The sequence below is a fragment of the Panthera tigris genome, chromosome A3 (assembly GCF_018350195.1).
Source record: "Panthera tigris isolate Pti1 chromosome A3, P.tigris_Pti1_mat1.1, whole genome shotgun sequence".
Lineage (NCBI taxonomy): Eukaryota > Metazoa > Chordata > Mammalia > Carnivora > Felidae > Panthera > Panthera tigris.
The window spans coordinates 23,154,790-23,169,199 of record NC_056662.1 but is presented as its reverse complement, the minus strand read 5'-3'; the positions used below and the strand labels follow the sequence as shown (position 1 = coordinate 23,169,199).

Here is a 14,410-nt window from a genome sequence, read left to right as displayed (position 1 = left end):
CCTCTTCTCCTTCATTAAATATAAAATTAAACCATCACAATTATACTAATAGGAACATCACAACCTCCATGTTGTCCCAAGTACCACTTCACTCAAGTCCTTTGCCTATTAGCATTTCCAGCCCATCTGTCTCCATAAGGAACATCCCATGACTTCTGAGTTGTTATTCCCTCTGATGGATATTCTTTCTGAGGGAGTCCTAATCCTAATTCTTCGGAAAGTAGGGATTGAACGACCCAGTTCCTCTGCTGTAAATCAGTAAGGGAGAACAGACAGGTTGGACCCAGAAGTGAAAAATAAAGGGCATGCTGGGCATGTGCTACTCATGTATGCATCCTGGGGGGGTGAGAACTGTAGGCTGCCTTGTTTATGTGTTGGGTGAGTTTATGAGTTGGGTGACTATATCGGCTATATTCTCAGCCGATAAATAATTATTTTTCCCTGCCTCTAATCCAGATAGCATAGCCTGTCTCTTCCTTCTACCTTGCCCAAGACCAAAGAAAGCACAACAGGATTGCCTGTGTAAAATTAATTCCAGCATGAACAAAATACAGTATCTACAGGCTTCCCAAGGAAACCTGTTAAATAAACAAACAAACAAAGCCATCTCTTTTTGCTTTTCTGCCAAGAAGGACAGCCCCAACCTGTGCTGTGTCCCCAGGGACATAGAGCTTACCCTGTGTCAGAGCAGTCTATTCTATATTGGACACCTCTGACTTAGAAATTTCTTCCTCATGTTGAGCACACGTCAGCCAGCCTGTAATTCTCACCCATCAGGTCTGGCTCAGCTGTATAAGATCAGCAGCCCCTTCTTCCACATAACAGCTTTCAAGTGTTTAAAGGGGTTCTATTTCTTCATCTAAGTCTCCCCACTATTCAGCTTCTCCAGTTCTTGACATAAACTCTTCCAGGGCTTGATTTTGAGTTTTCTCACTTTCTGAGGTGGTATGAATTCTCCAGGAAGGGGAGGTTCTTAAAATGCAGCAGAGTGGTGGCTCACTGTCCAGGACCTCATGAACTGGCTGTGTTACAAATGAATCCTCTTTAACAAGTTGTTAAATTTCAGATCTAGGCATCCACATTCCCTCAAATGTCCCATGATCAATACTGAGTATGGTGAACTCCCTGAGGAGGCTGCAGTGGGCGCCTACATCAAGATCCATACTGTAGAGGAAGGAGAAACTGTGGTAAGTGTGCAGAGAGCCTCATTCATGTGGGATGGAGTGTTAAGTAATAGCAGTAAAGGTTTAAAAACATTCCACTCTATATTTGGTGATGTTAAGGAGTATTTTTGACTTTTTTAGAAATGATAATGGTATTATGGTTATGTTTTTTTAAGACTCCTTGTTTTTAGGAGATATGTACCAAAATACTTACAGATAAAATGATATGACATCTGTGACTTGTTTTAAAATAATCCAGGAACAAGGCAAGTAGTACTCTCTTACCACTCCTGTTCAGCATTGTACTGGAAGTTCTAGCTAGAGCATTAAGACAAGAAAAGGAAATCAAACATATTTGGGGAGGAAGAAATAAAACTGTCTTTGTTTGCAGGTGTTTGATTGTCTATGTAGACAATTCCAAAGAATCAAAAAACAAAATGAAAAAGTCCTCCTGAAGTGAATAAATGATTATAGCAAGATCACAAGGTATAAGTCAATGAACATTGAAATTTGAAATTAAAAACACAATACCATTTATAGTAACACCAAAAATGAAATACTTAGGTATAAATCTAACAAAATATGTTCAGGGTCCATATGCAAAAAAAAAACCCTTTATTGATTATAATGAAAAAATTTAAAGAAGATTTAAATAAATGGAGGAATATTCTATGTTCATGGGTTGGAAGATTCTATTGTTAACATGTTAGTTCTTCCCAACTTGATGTATAGATTCAATACAATCCAGGCCAAAACCACAGCAAGTTATTTTGTGGACGTTGACAAACTCATTATAAAATTTGTATGTTAATATACAAGTTAATATAAGCAAACTGGTAGGTCCATACAATGAAATATTGTTCATAGATAAAAATAAATGAACTATCAAGCTATGAAAAGACATGGAGGAAATCTAAATGGCTATTTTAAGTGAAATAAGCCTGTATGAAAAGATTAAGTATTCTATATTCCAATTGTATGACATGCTGGAAAAGGGATAACTATAGAGATAGTGATCAGTGGTTGCCAGAGGTTTGGAGTTCAGGGAGAGGGATGAATAGGTAAAGCACAGAGGATTGTTAGGACAGTAAAATTATTCTGTATGAAACCATAATGCTGGGTACAAAACCTTAAGCATTTGACAAGATCCATAGAACTTTACAGCACAGAGAGTGAACCTTAATGTATACAGTTTGTGAAAACAACAGCAAAAAAGTTATTTAGGAGGCAGAGGATCCCATGAGGGAATGCAGACTATGACCAGAGAATCTAATGGTATTGCAAACATGTGAAAAAACCTCAGGAAGAGAGTGGGAGAAAAAGGTGCTGACCTATGTAACGTTGGAGGTGACTGGGTTCTGTGAGATGGAAAGCTGAAGAAATTGCACATGAGCGCTGTACTCTAGTTGATAAAGTTATTACCCATGGGTGGATGCTTAACAGTTCTGATACTGTGTACTGAAATGGATCAATTCAGTAAGTGAATGGCAGATCATGGCAGCCAGATTTCTCACCACTGGAGTAGAAATTTACAGATAAACAAGGAGGAGGCTAGAATGATCCATGTGGTAATGGATTAGTTGAAGACATTAGTATGAACCCCTGTGTAGCTTAATATAAATACAGATGGTTACACGTGGAAATATTTATAGATATGTGTATCAATATGTATCTTTTGGTCTGTCAGCTGACAGGGCCTAAAAGAAATGACACTCCAGTAGCCGTGAGTACTCCTAGCACCCTGATCTTGGTTTCTAATACCATTCTTTATTAAGAGGAACAAAGTTTTGGGGCACCTGGGTGACTCAGTCAGTTAAGCATCTGACTTTGGCTCAGGTCATGATCTCATGGTTTGAGGATTTGAGCCCAGCATAGGGCAATAGTGCAGAGCCTGCTTTGGATTCTGTGTCTCCCTCCCTCCCCAACACCCCACCCCACCCAACCCCCTCTCTCTCTTAAAAAAAATTATAAGTAAATAAATAGATAAATAAAAAAGTGGAACAAGCTTCTTGGAAAATGATTGATTCTAGGACTAGGGCAGGAAATAGACTAGATGGGCCTGGAGCATTTTGTAGTGCCAGGGAGTAAGGAAGTATTGGGCAAAAACACTACATTGATTGTGGCAGGCCTATCAAAGGGACACAGGTATCAACTGAAAGAGCTCCCAGTGGTCAAAGCTGGAACAATTTGAGCGACAAAATAAAATAGTATTGGGTTATAACCCAAAGTATACAGTAAATATCCCTGAGTACATACTGGTATAATGAATAAATTAATAAAGACTTAGACTTAGACTTTAGACTTAGAAGAATTGAGAAGATAATACAGAGTTCCCATATGCCCTCTACCCAGTTTCCTCTATTATTAATGTCTTACACTAGTAAAATATCTTTGTTATAGTTAATGAACCAATATCGCTGCATTATTATTATTAACTCAAGTCAAGGAGTTATTTGGATTTCCTTTTTTTACCCAATCTCCCATTCAGAAGAATTCCAAATGATTTACATAGATACTTGGCTGTAAAGCAGAGGATGGATAACTCCCGTTCCTTGGGTGTGGGCTGCACATAGAGACTTCCTTCTAAGGAGTACAGTATGGAAAGGGAGAGGGGGAAGAGTAACTTTACAGTGGAGGAACCTGAGAAATACAACCTTAGCCAACCTCCACAGTTAAATTGTGTTGATAGTATGTCCCTTAATATGATGAAACGGGAATGTGATGTGATGAGGATGGCACTTTATGTCCATGGTCCTCTTCCCAACAAGCCGCAATCCCCATCTAATAATGGGAACTAATCAGACAAATTCAAAAAGCTGGGTATCATACAAAATACTTGACCGGTACTCCTCAATAGCTGTCAAGGTCATCATAAATCAGATAAGTCTGAGAAACTGCCCCAGCCAAGAGGAACCTAAGGAGAAGAGAATAAATGGAGCATGTGTCTTGCATAGGATCCTGGAACAGGAAAAGGATTGGGTAAAAAAATGAAATCCAAATAACTCCTTGACCTGAGTTAATAATAATGCAGCGATATTGGTTCATTAACCATAACAAAGGTATTTTACTAATGTAAGACATTAATAATAGAGGAAACTGGGTAGAGGGTATATGGGAACTCTGTACTATCTTCTCAATTCTTCTAAGTCTAAATTGTTCTAAAAAATAAAGTCTATTAAAAATATAACTATCCAATAGTTGAGGGAGTGGGGAGCATATGGATGAAACACGTTTGGCCACGAGTTAATCATTGTGGGAGCTGGGCAGCAGGTGAACAGCCAAGAGAGGGCACGAGGGCTTTCTGGTGAGTAGTAATGGGCCTCCGTGTGCTGGGGGAGGGGCTGTCTTCTGAAGCCCCATGTGTGGTCATCATCCTGTGTGTGGTCATCATAGTCTAGAGAGCTGCTCTCTCGACATGCCCTTACTGCTGTTCCTCAGTTAACAGTATCTCCAGGGTCCTCTTCATGCCCTTGTCACCCCATGTTGTAGTAGGCCTTAATGCTCCTGCCCACTGGACTGTGAGTCTTTGGATGCAGGAAGGCCAGCCACTGCTGGGTGGGAGCCTAGTCCCTAACATGGCCCTCCCTCAAGGCTGATGGAATATTTCCAAGCTCCTCCTTTTGTTCTGCAAAACTCTGCCTTGTGCAATTTTTAACTAGCTCCTCCCCCAACCTTTCCCCACCCCCCGCAACCCCAAGAACAAACAGAAGAAATCAGCTTCCTTGCCACATGATGTACCATTAGATATTTAAAGAATGCCATTTTGTTTTTCATTCAACATTTCTGGAGCCAGGCACAGTACCAATGCCCCATTAATTATTTTCCTATTCAGTCAAAACATCCTCCATCCCTTCAGACAGTTTTCATGTGATGTGGTTTCCAGCCCTCTTGTGGTTTACTACACTGCGGTGCATTCACGTTTCTGAATAAGGCACTGAGGACTGAACACTGGGCTCCTGAGGCCAGCACCTGGCCTGTGAGTGCAGCCTTGCATATTTCCAGGCAGAGCAGCTGGGGGTGCTGGTCACCCTGAGCCTAATGGAGGCACCAAAGGGCAGAAAGGGGGTGCCCGGTTGGGTAGATGGTGACAGCAGTGGAGGCTATGTAAGATGGAACAAGAAGGGCACGGTCTGTGTTGTCAAGGGCCTGCAATCCTGTAATAGGGACCTTGGCTTTGATTGTCTTAGAAGTCCTAGAAGGCTTTGGGTGGGACTCCGAGCAAAGACCCAACACAGGGCTCAGCACATAGAAGCCTCCCCACATATGTGTTACATGACTTTTGTGGTGAAAATGCCTGATGTGTCTTCGGTAAGACTCTGTTCTCCCTGCTTTCAAGGCCCTGGCTTCATTTGTAGGAGAATGAATAGTGATAGCTGTGCCTGTGTATTCACCTAGGAGATCACGTTTGTCTAAGCTGGGAAGCAGGAATATAAAGCTGGTTCAGTCCTGGAAACAGTGGAAGTTGGGGCCTGCTCTGTTTTGAGCCAAGAGGTGTAGGGGAGCCAGACTCTCCAGAACAGACAGACTGAGGCCTCAGATTGGGCAGAAAGGATATGCCAGATTGGGGTGAAGGGCAGGGGGTCCTTATCTTCATTTTGCTTCTAATTAGCCAGCTTGAGCAAATCACTTTACCTCTCTGAATGTGTGTCCTCATCAGAAAATGAGGAAACTCACCTGGGTGAGCTGCTAACTGAAATGTTCTGTGACCCCATTTGAGCATTAATTCAGCAGATAGTTCTTAAGCATCTACCATACACTAACCATGGCCCAAAGTGCTGGTGTGGGCAAGTAAACTGACATCCTTCCTGCCCTCATGGGGCTCATGATCTAGTCTGGGGACAGACAATAAACAGATAAATTAGCAAACATAAAATGTTGTAAATTGCTGCTAGGAATGGAATAGAAAGTTGGGCTGGCGGGGGGGTGGGTGGGTTTCTTAAATGGAGCGATTAAGGAAGCCCACTCTGAGGAAGTGATGTGTAAGCTGAGACCTGAATGGTGAAAAGGACAAACTGTAGACAGCCTGGGGTAAGAATGTTCCAGAATGAGAATAGTAAGCTCAAAGACTGAGGCCAGAAGGAGTTTGGTGTCTCAAGGGGACCAGAAGGGAGGGCAGCACAGCTGGAACAGAGTAAACAAGGCAGGGTGGCATGAGGCCAAGCTGGAGAGCGGGGCAAGGGTGAGATAGGCCAGGTCTTGGGGGTGACAATGAGGAGTTTTACTTTATCCTGGGTGCCCTGGGAAGATATTTGAAAGGTGTAGGCAGAAAAGAAACCTAACTGGCTGGTGTGTGTGGGATGGGTTGAGGGTGGATGAGAGTACTCGCTGACAATGCTGCCTTCAGTAGGTCCCTGAACAGATCACTGGGTTCAAATCCTGCCTCCATGTCTTTCTGTCCTTGGGCAAGTTACTTAGCCTCTTTGTGCCTCAGTTTCCTCAGAGTATAGTGGTTAGAAGCATGGACTCTGAAGACGGACCCCTTGAGTTCCAATCCTAGCTTTATTGCCTCCATGCTGTGGGATGTTGGACATGTTTCTTAACCTCACAGCATCCTCTATAAAATGAGGATAACAATAGGACCCACCTCATGGGGTGATTGTGAGAGTTTCATATGAGCTACCACACACGGAGGCCTGCAGAAAAGACAGGGGAGGGTGTGGTGGCTGCAAAAGGGAAGATTTAGAAGGGGAAGACTTGCTGTTTGAATTCTGTCATTGTCCCAAGGAAGAGAAAATGCCTTCACTTGACACAAGAGTTGAGATTGGACATTGGGGAAACCTTGTGAAATGCTATGCCCTGAAGAGGGACTGCCTGAGTGTGATTCTTAGAAAGACTGCATGGAGGTAGGACACTGACAAAGCGCCTACAGACTCTTCTAACCTGATCAGCCAGCGGACTTTGATGTCATGTAGCAAAAGGAACCCTGGACTTTCCCTGTGACTTGCAGAATGGTCCCCAGATGGATTCGTCTGCTTTGTGGGGCCTCGTTTTTCCCATCTAGAAAATCTGCTGGTAGAAGTGGACGGTCTCTGAGGTTGAGCTTTCTGGGACTTCTGTTCTCCAGGGCCTTCACCAGAGCCTCCTGCCGGAGAACCAGCGTGACATGCGGCCCCTGGTCCTTGTGAGCCTGGGAGCCGAGGTGATACGGATAAGGAGAGAAAAATTTTGGGAACTGATTGACAGCGAGGTAAAAGAGAAGTTGTACAGATTCCAGATCAAGTACCCCAGGTCAGTGCTGGAAATGTGCATACATCCCATTAGATTGAATAAACAAGTTTTTGCCTATTATTTTAGTAAAAGTAAGAAAAAAGTGCTAATATCTAGTGCTGAAAAGGGGGGAACGAGACTGGTGGTTATTAGTACCCCCTAAATTGTCTCAATCCTTTTGATAATAATTTTAGCATTATGTTTCCAGGACCATACCCTTTGAAGTAAAGGTCTACCTGTGAATTTATCTTCATATAATTAAATTATGTGAAAAGCTACCTGTGCTAACATGTTTATGGCAGCCATATTCATAATAGAAAAACCACTACCACCACCACACATGTCATACTATGGGGATAGTTTAGAAATTGTGGTGCATTTCTTTTATAGAGCATAACCATTTTATTGAAAAAATTGTTAAGTTTAGGGGCACCTAAGTGGCTCAGTCAATTTAGTGTCAGTCTTCAGCTCAGGTCATGATCTCATGGTTTGTGGATTCGAGCCTTGCGTTGGGCTCTGTGCTGACAGCTGGGAGCCTGGAGCCTGCTTCAGATTCTGTGTTTCCCTCTCTCTCTGACCCTTCCCTGCTCATGCTCTGTCTCTCTCTGTCTCTCAAAAATAAATAAATGCTTAGAAAATTTTTTTTAAATGTAAGTTTAGGTTGCCTGGGTGGCTCAGTCAGTTGAGCATCTAACTTCGGCTCAGGTCATGATCTTGTGATTCGTGGGTTCAAGCCCTACATTGGGCTCACTGCTGTCAGCCCAGAACCCACTTTGGATCCTCAGTCCCCCTCTCTTTGCCCCTCCCCCCCTTGTGCTCTCTCAAAAATAAATAAACTTTAAAAAAATGTTTTTATTTGTAAATTTAATGGCTCTGTTGCAGGAAGGTAAATAGATGATATAATGATAATGAAAAGGACAAGGTACAAACTTGTATATATACTATGGCTATGTCTTTGTAAAACACAAGAGAAAAATCTAGAAGGAAATAGCAAAAATGGTAACCTCTGTAATATTGCCACATTTGTAAGAGTCATTCTGTCTGGAAGGTGAGACTAAAAGGTACTTCCTAGTTATTGTTACATATTCTTCTCATATTTGTTTTTGCAATGCATATGCATTGCTTTTATAATGAGGGAAGAAAAGAAATATTTTTTAAAAGTTGTTGTCAGGATACTGGCATTCCAAGTGAGGTTTTTCTCTTTATTCTCCAAATGTTTGGTAATGATGATATATTACTTTTAAAATTAAAAAAATTAATATCTATCTTGAAAGATTTGATAAAAAGATTTATTTTTTACTTTTCCCTTGTTTTCAAATTTTCCAGAGTGAACACTTATATAACACGAAAAAAAACCTTTATTTTTTTATGTAAAAATTAACTGGACCAGTAGTTGCAAAACTATTTTGAATTTTTTTTTTTAACGTTTATTTATTTTTGAGACAGAGAGAGACAGAGCATGAACAGGGGAGGGGCAGAGAGAGAGGGAGACACAGAATCTGAAACAGGCTCCAGGCTCTGAGCTGTCAGCACAGAGCCCGACGCGGGGCTCGAATTCACGGACCGCGAGATCATGACCTGAGCCGAAGTCGGACACTTAACTGACCAAGCCACCCAGGCGCCCTGCAAAACTATTTTGATCTCACACTGTTATTACTAAAAAGTGTTTGAGTATATACCCCCTAGAACATATATGTGAATATGAATAACATGTATTAATTATTATTGTTATATACATATATTGCTGTACTAATATATACATTATTGACATACCGAAATAGATCTTTAAGAAATAAGACAAAAGTAAATATGAATGAGGTCCTACTATTTTTTTCACACAACCCAGTGGATCTTGTTCACCTCCCTGGGTGACATGCTCTGTATCCCCACTTTGGGGCCCTCAGCTTAGACTCCTGGTCTTACCACTGGGCCCCCTCCTTCCACCTCCTCCCCACTACATCCTTTCTGCATACTGTGCTCTTGCGAAAACCCAAATCTGGCCATGTTAAACTCCTTAAGACCTTTCAGTGGCATCTCACTGCTTATGGATAAAATGCAGACTCAGTGCCGGGTATGTGACCCTTCATGGTGTGACCCTTCACCTCCCCTGCAGCACTTCTGGCCACCTGTAACCCACTCTGGCAGCTCAGGTAGATTGCCTCCTGGACCCTGTATATATTTGACTTTGCCAATGCTGCCCCTTCTGCCTGAAATGCCATCCCCTAGTCTTGCCACTCTTTTTTTTTTTTTTCTGATAAATTCCTGCTCATTCTTTAAGATTCATCTCCTCCAGGAAGGCTTCCCTGACTAACCCAGGTTGGCGTAAATACCCCTTCCTGATACTCTCTACAGGGCTCTGCCATTGACCATTGTATTGAACTATAACTGTTTAAAGCTGGGTAGTTTGTACAGTTCTTTCCCCATCACTTGATTAATTGCTTCATGAAGGCGTGGACTGGGCTTTCCCTGCCCTTCATGTCTGACTTCTACCTATGCAATACCCAGTACAGGGTAGGTATACAATAAATGAATGAATGAATGAATGAATGAGTGTATGAATAAAGCATTCTCACTGCAGAAAACTGGAAAATGCTGAGTGTTTTAAAAAGTGAAAACTAGAACCATTTGCATTCCTCCAACAACCCCATGTTAGCATTTTGTGTATTTCCTTTTACTGTATGTTTTTTTTTTTTTTTTTTTTGCTACATGGATATGTGCCAAATATGCATTTATCATTCAGGTGCACAAAGTTTCATAATGGAGATTATACCGATTATGCAATTTCGCATCCTCCCCCTTTTCTCTTTTCTTGCGGTCAGACATGGTTTTGCTGACAGGTGTGGAAGCAGGTGGTTCCTAGTGGTAAGGAAAAAGGAGGTGTGAAGGCAAGCAGATCTGTAGAGTTACTGCAGCCATGTCCAATAAGCATGTGAAAGAATTCGATGTGGGATCTGTATGACTTTGGATAGGTCATTTCTCCTCTCCTCAGAGTCAGACTTCATTCTGCAAAACCAGAAAATGAGACTAGACCAGTGTCTCTTCCCAAGTATGGAACGTATGCACAGAAGATTTACAAGACGATTTTAGCTGGTATACTAATTGACATTTTTAGCTTTCACAGCTATGTACTTATTCTAGTATGAATTAGAAAAACAACATGATGGGTCACCTGGGTGGCTCAGCTGGTTGGGTGTCCAACTCTTGATTTCGGCTCAGGTCATGACCTCGCAATTTCATGGGTTCAAGCTCCATGTCGGGCTCCTTACTGATGGTATGGAGCTTGCTTGGGATTCTCTGTGTCCCTCTCTGTCTGTCCCTCCCCAACTTGTACTGTGTCTCTCTCAAAATAAATAAATAAACAAAAATTTTTTAAAAAGAAAAAGAAAAACAACATGACTAGTTCACTAAACTCATGGTTTGACAGATCTTGTTGCTGAGAATAAGGCCAAAGTAAATATGTAAGTAAAAGAAACATGGCAGATTTAAGAAAAGTTATTAATAAATTAAAGAACAGGTGATATGTAGATATGGCCCAAATTGGGGCAGTTTTGTGCGAAAAACAAGTTGAGAAGCACTGGTTGTCCCTTGCAGTTCAAAGATGCCACAATTCTCCAATTCCTGTGTACAACCAATAGTTAGAGCCACCTACTCAAAAAAAAGGATTTAAGGAGAACTAGATCCTCAAGTGATGCCTGGCATATGATGGGTATCAGTTAATGCCTATAGAATTGAAATTCAGAAAAGGTTTCCGTGGACTTGAGAAGGTGGCAGATGTTTGAGCACTCAGCATCTGTGCTGTCCAGTCAGCACTCCGCTGCAGTGATCTGCAATGCTGACAGACGGAATTCTGGCTTATTCATTCAGTGTTTGAACTCCTGGTTTCTAGACTGCTAAAGCAGGCAGAAAACATATCCATTATCTAGCTCAAATCCTCCATGTTGTAATTGAGGACTGTGAAGCCCCGGAAAGGGGACGTGACATCCTGAAGATGACAGTCAGTGCCCGTGGGATACCTGTCCTGTGAATGCCACAGGCTAGATAACCTGACACATCTCCCCCTGCAAGGCGTAGGGAGGGCTGTGGGGAATGTAATGAGTATATAGCTGAGTTCCCAAGACAGAAGGGAAATCTCCAAGGGCCAAAAGGAAGTAGAGCCTAAAAGCCACAGCACAGAGTGTGTGATCTAGTGTGGGATTGCCCCGCGGGAGTGGGCTGGACTCGGGGTTAAGGGCATCAGGGGCTGGAATTTTACACCTGCAGGGACACATGAAACTAAATCCCCTGCACAAAGCTGAGGCTTTTAGAAGAGCTACCCTGTTTTGTGAAAAACTAAACTAGAAATCAACATGACCCATCAGCATCAAGGAATCTTGTCTGTCTTAACTTGGACTCTGGGTCCCCCCCACCCCGCAAAAAAAGAGACCCCTCCCCCTAAGAATCTATAATCACATGCTTGCCCCTCATAGGTTTTGGTGAGTCCTGTAGCATCTTTGAACCCCAGTTTCCATGTTTCTGAAATGTGGTGGTTGTGAGGATTACACGAGTTAGCGAGTAAAGTGCTTGGCCTGTGAGACGTGCTAAGTCAGAGTTGGACATTGTTGTTTTTATTATGGAAGAAATCAGGAGTTAGTGGAACTTTTTAAGTGGAGACTATCCAGTGCTGTGCTGGTGAATGTTTAACAACTGACTCTCTGGGAGGTGGGTGGGAAGTAAGCCTGATTTGAAGTGTTTACTGATTTCTGTGGTGTGTATACTCCCACTATGGCCAATTTTGAGCTCCTAACCCTGTGTCACTGAACATGGGCTTGAGGAGAGATGTATGTCATTAGCACTCTGAGCTGAGAGGGGCTGACTTTGGCACACCACTGAGACCAGCAGACCTAGCTAGTAGCCCATTCTGACCTCTGGGTTTTTTATTGAGTTGGTGTCTATGGATCAAAGTTGACTCTCTTCTGGTCAATAAAATGTAGCTGGAAGAATGTTCTAATTTTTTAGTGACTTATTGGGCTTGCTTCCTAGGTGAGAGTGTAGGCAAGTCAACAGAAATAGAACATGCCTTTGCCTTGCTGTGGTCTCAGAAGGAAATAAACCAATGAGTGCTGAGCCCACTCCCCTTCCCCCACTCTTTTCCGCCTCCCATGCTATGAGGGAAGGGGATGGAGTAGAGCCAGGGCACCAAGACCAGTCCAAGGCAGCTACCAACCTACTTTCTGTCTCTATAGATTTGCCTGTTCAGGACATTTTGTGTAAATGGGATCGTTCAATGTATGGTCTTTTGTAACTAGCTTCGTAGCATTATGTTTTCAGGTTTCATCCATGTTGTAGCATATACTGTTAATTATCATTCCTTTTTGTTGTCAAATAATATTCCATAGCATGTACCTATCACACTTTATCCACTCCTCAGTGGATGGATGTTGGGTTGTTTCCACTTTTTGGCCATGATGAATAATGCTGCTGTGAACATTCTTGTGCAAGGTTTTACATGGACAAAGGTTTTCATTTTTCTTGGGTTTATACCAGAAGTGAAATTGCTGGGTAAGTTAACTCTGTTTAACCTTTGAGGAACTGCCAGACTCTTATCCAAAGTGGCTGCACCAGTTTACCTTCCCATCAGCAATGTACCAGAACCCTTGTTTTGATATCTCTACCTTATTACACATTTTTATCTATTTTTTAACTTTATTTATTTTGAGAGAGAGATAGAGTATATATGCATGTGTATGCATGCATGCAAGAGCAGGAGAGGGACTGAGAGAGAGGGAGAGAGAGACAATCCCAAGCAGGCTCCACACTGTCAGTGCAGAGACCAGTGTGGGGCTCCATCTCATGAACTGAGAGATCGTGACAAGAGCCAAAATCAAGAGTTGGATGCTTAACTGACTGGGCCACCCAGGCACCCCTGTCCAGTTTTTGTTTGTTTGTTTGTTTGTTTGTTTGTTTTGTTTTTTAAATTATAGCCATCCTAGTGGGCATAAGTGGTATCTCATTGTGGCTTTGATTTACATTTCTTTGATGGAAAATGGTTACCTATATAATTTAAATTTTTAGTAGCCACTTTATAAGAAGTGTAATTAACTTTTAAGATATATTTTATTGAATTCAGTGTATCTCAAATATTACCATTTCAACACATAATCAACATAAACATTTTTAATGAGATTCTCTACATTTGTTTTTGTTCTAAGTCTTTGAAATCTGGTGTGTAGTTTACACTCACAACACATCCCTCATTCAGATTGGCCACATATCACATACTTAGTAGCCACATGTGGCTCATGGCCACTGCACGGGACAGTGCAGGTCTAGGGGAAGAAAGTGTGGAAAGGTAGAGAAGGCAGAGAGGAGTCTGGAAGAGGCACACAGGTGGGATGGAGCACACTGTGTTTAGGAATTGAAAGAATGGCAGGAGGCAAGGCTGGAGGGGCAGGGGGGACAGGAGGAGCAGGTGTGGGAATGTCAGCATCTGTGTCTTACCTTCAGTGATGAAGATATGTGCCAGAAGTTCCTCCAGGAGAACAGCTGGAATATCTTTCGGAAGGACCTGATGCGGCTGCTGCTGAAGCCTCGCCAGCATCCACCATTCATTCCAATCCGGCCCAAGAAGAAAGGGATCTACAACCCCAAGAGTTTGGTGCTGGATTTGTGTAGCCTCGACAAGGAGACTAAACCTTGTTATCCCATTTTTATGGCACCCCAGAAATACCTCCCCCCATTGAGGATTGTCCAAGCCATCACAGCCCCCCGGTACAAAATCCAAGAACTCCTGCCTCAGTATAAGAATGCAGGAGTCCTTGTTTAGACCCAATAAAAGATGGGTTGGTCACCATGTTTCCTGAGTGACCACCACGGGGCTTGTGGGGCTTAGAGTGGGGGGCTCCTGGGGGCTGTGGGTCCAGAGAGATGTGTGGGGGCAGCAGCTCAGGCACTGTCTCCCTTGACACTTTTGGGGCTTAGTGGATGGTCAGGAGGCTGGGTGTGGATGGGGTAAGCACTGGGGATGGTCTCAGGGTGGGAGGGTCTTATTGGGTGAGATGGAC

General features: G+C 42.6%; 1 protein-coding gene across 3 annotated transcripts in view; it reads left to right on the top strand.

Annotated features, from left to right (window-relative positions):
- Positions 1–14,201, top strand: part of CNBD2 (cyclic nucleotide binding domain containing 2) — a 50,776-nt gene extending 36,575 nt beyond the window's left edge. For all 3 annotated transcript variants that reach the window (XM_042980493.1, XM_007073633.3, XM_042980492.1), the window contains 3 exons: positions 1,067–1,187; positions 7,228–7,391; positions 13,854–14,201. In XM_042980493.1, the coding sequence (XP_042836427.1) occupies positions 1,067–1,187; positions 7,228–7,391; positions 13,854–14,172 (604 nt within the window). In that variant the 3' untranslated portion in view covers positions 14,173–14,201. The remainder of the gene's footprint in view (positions 1–1,066; positions 1,188–7,227; positions 7,392–13,853) is intronic.
- Positions 14,202–14,410: the final 209 nt, after the last annotated feature.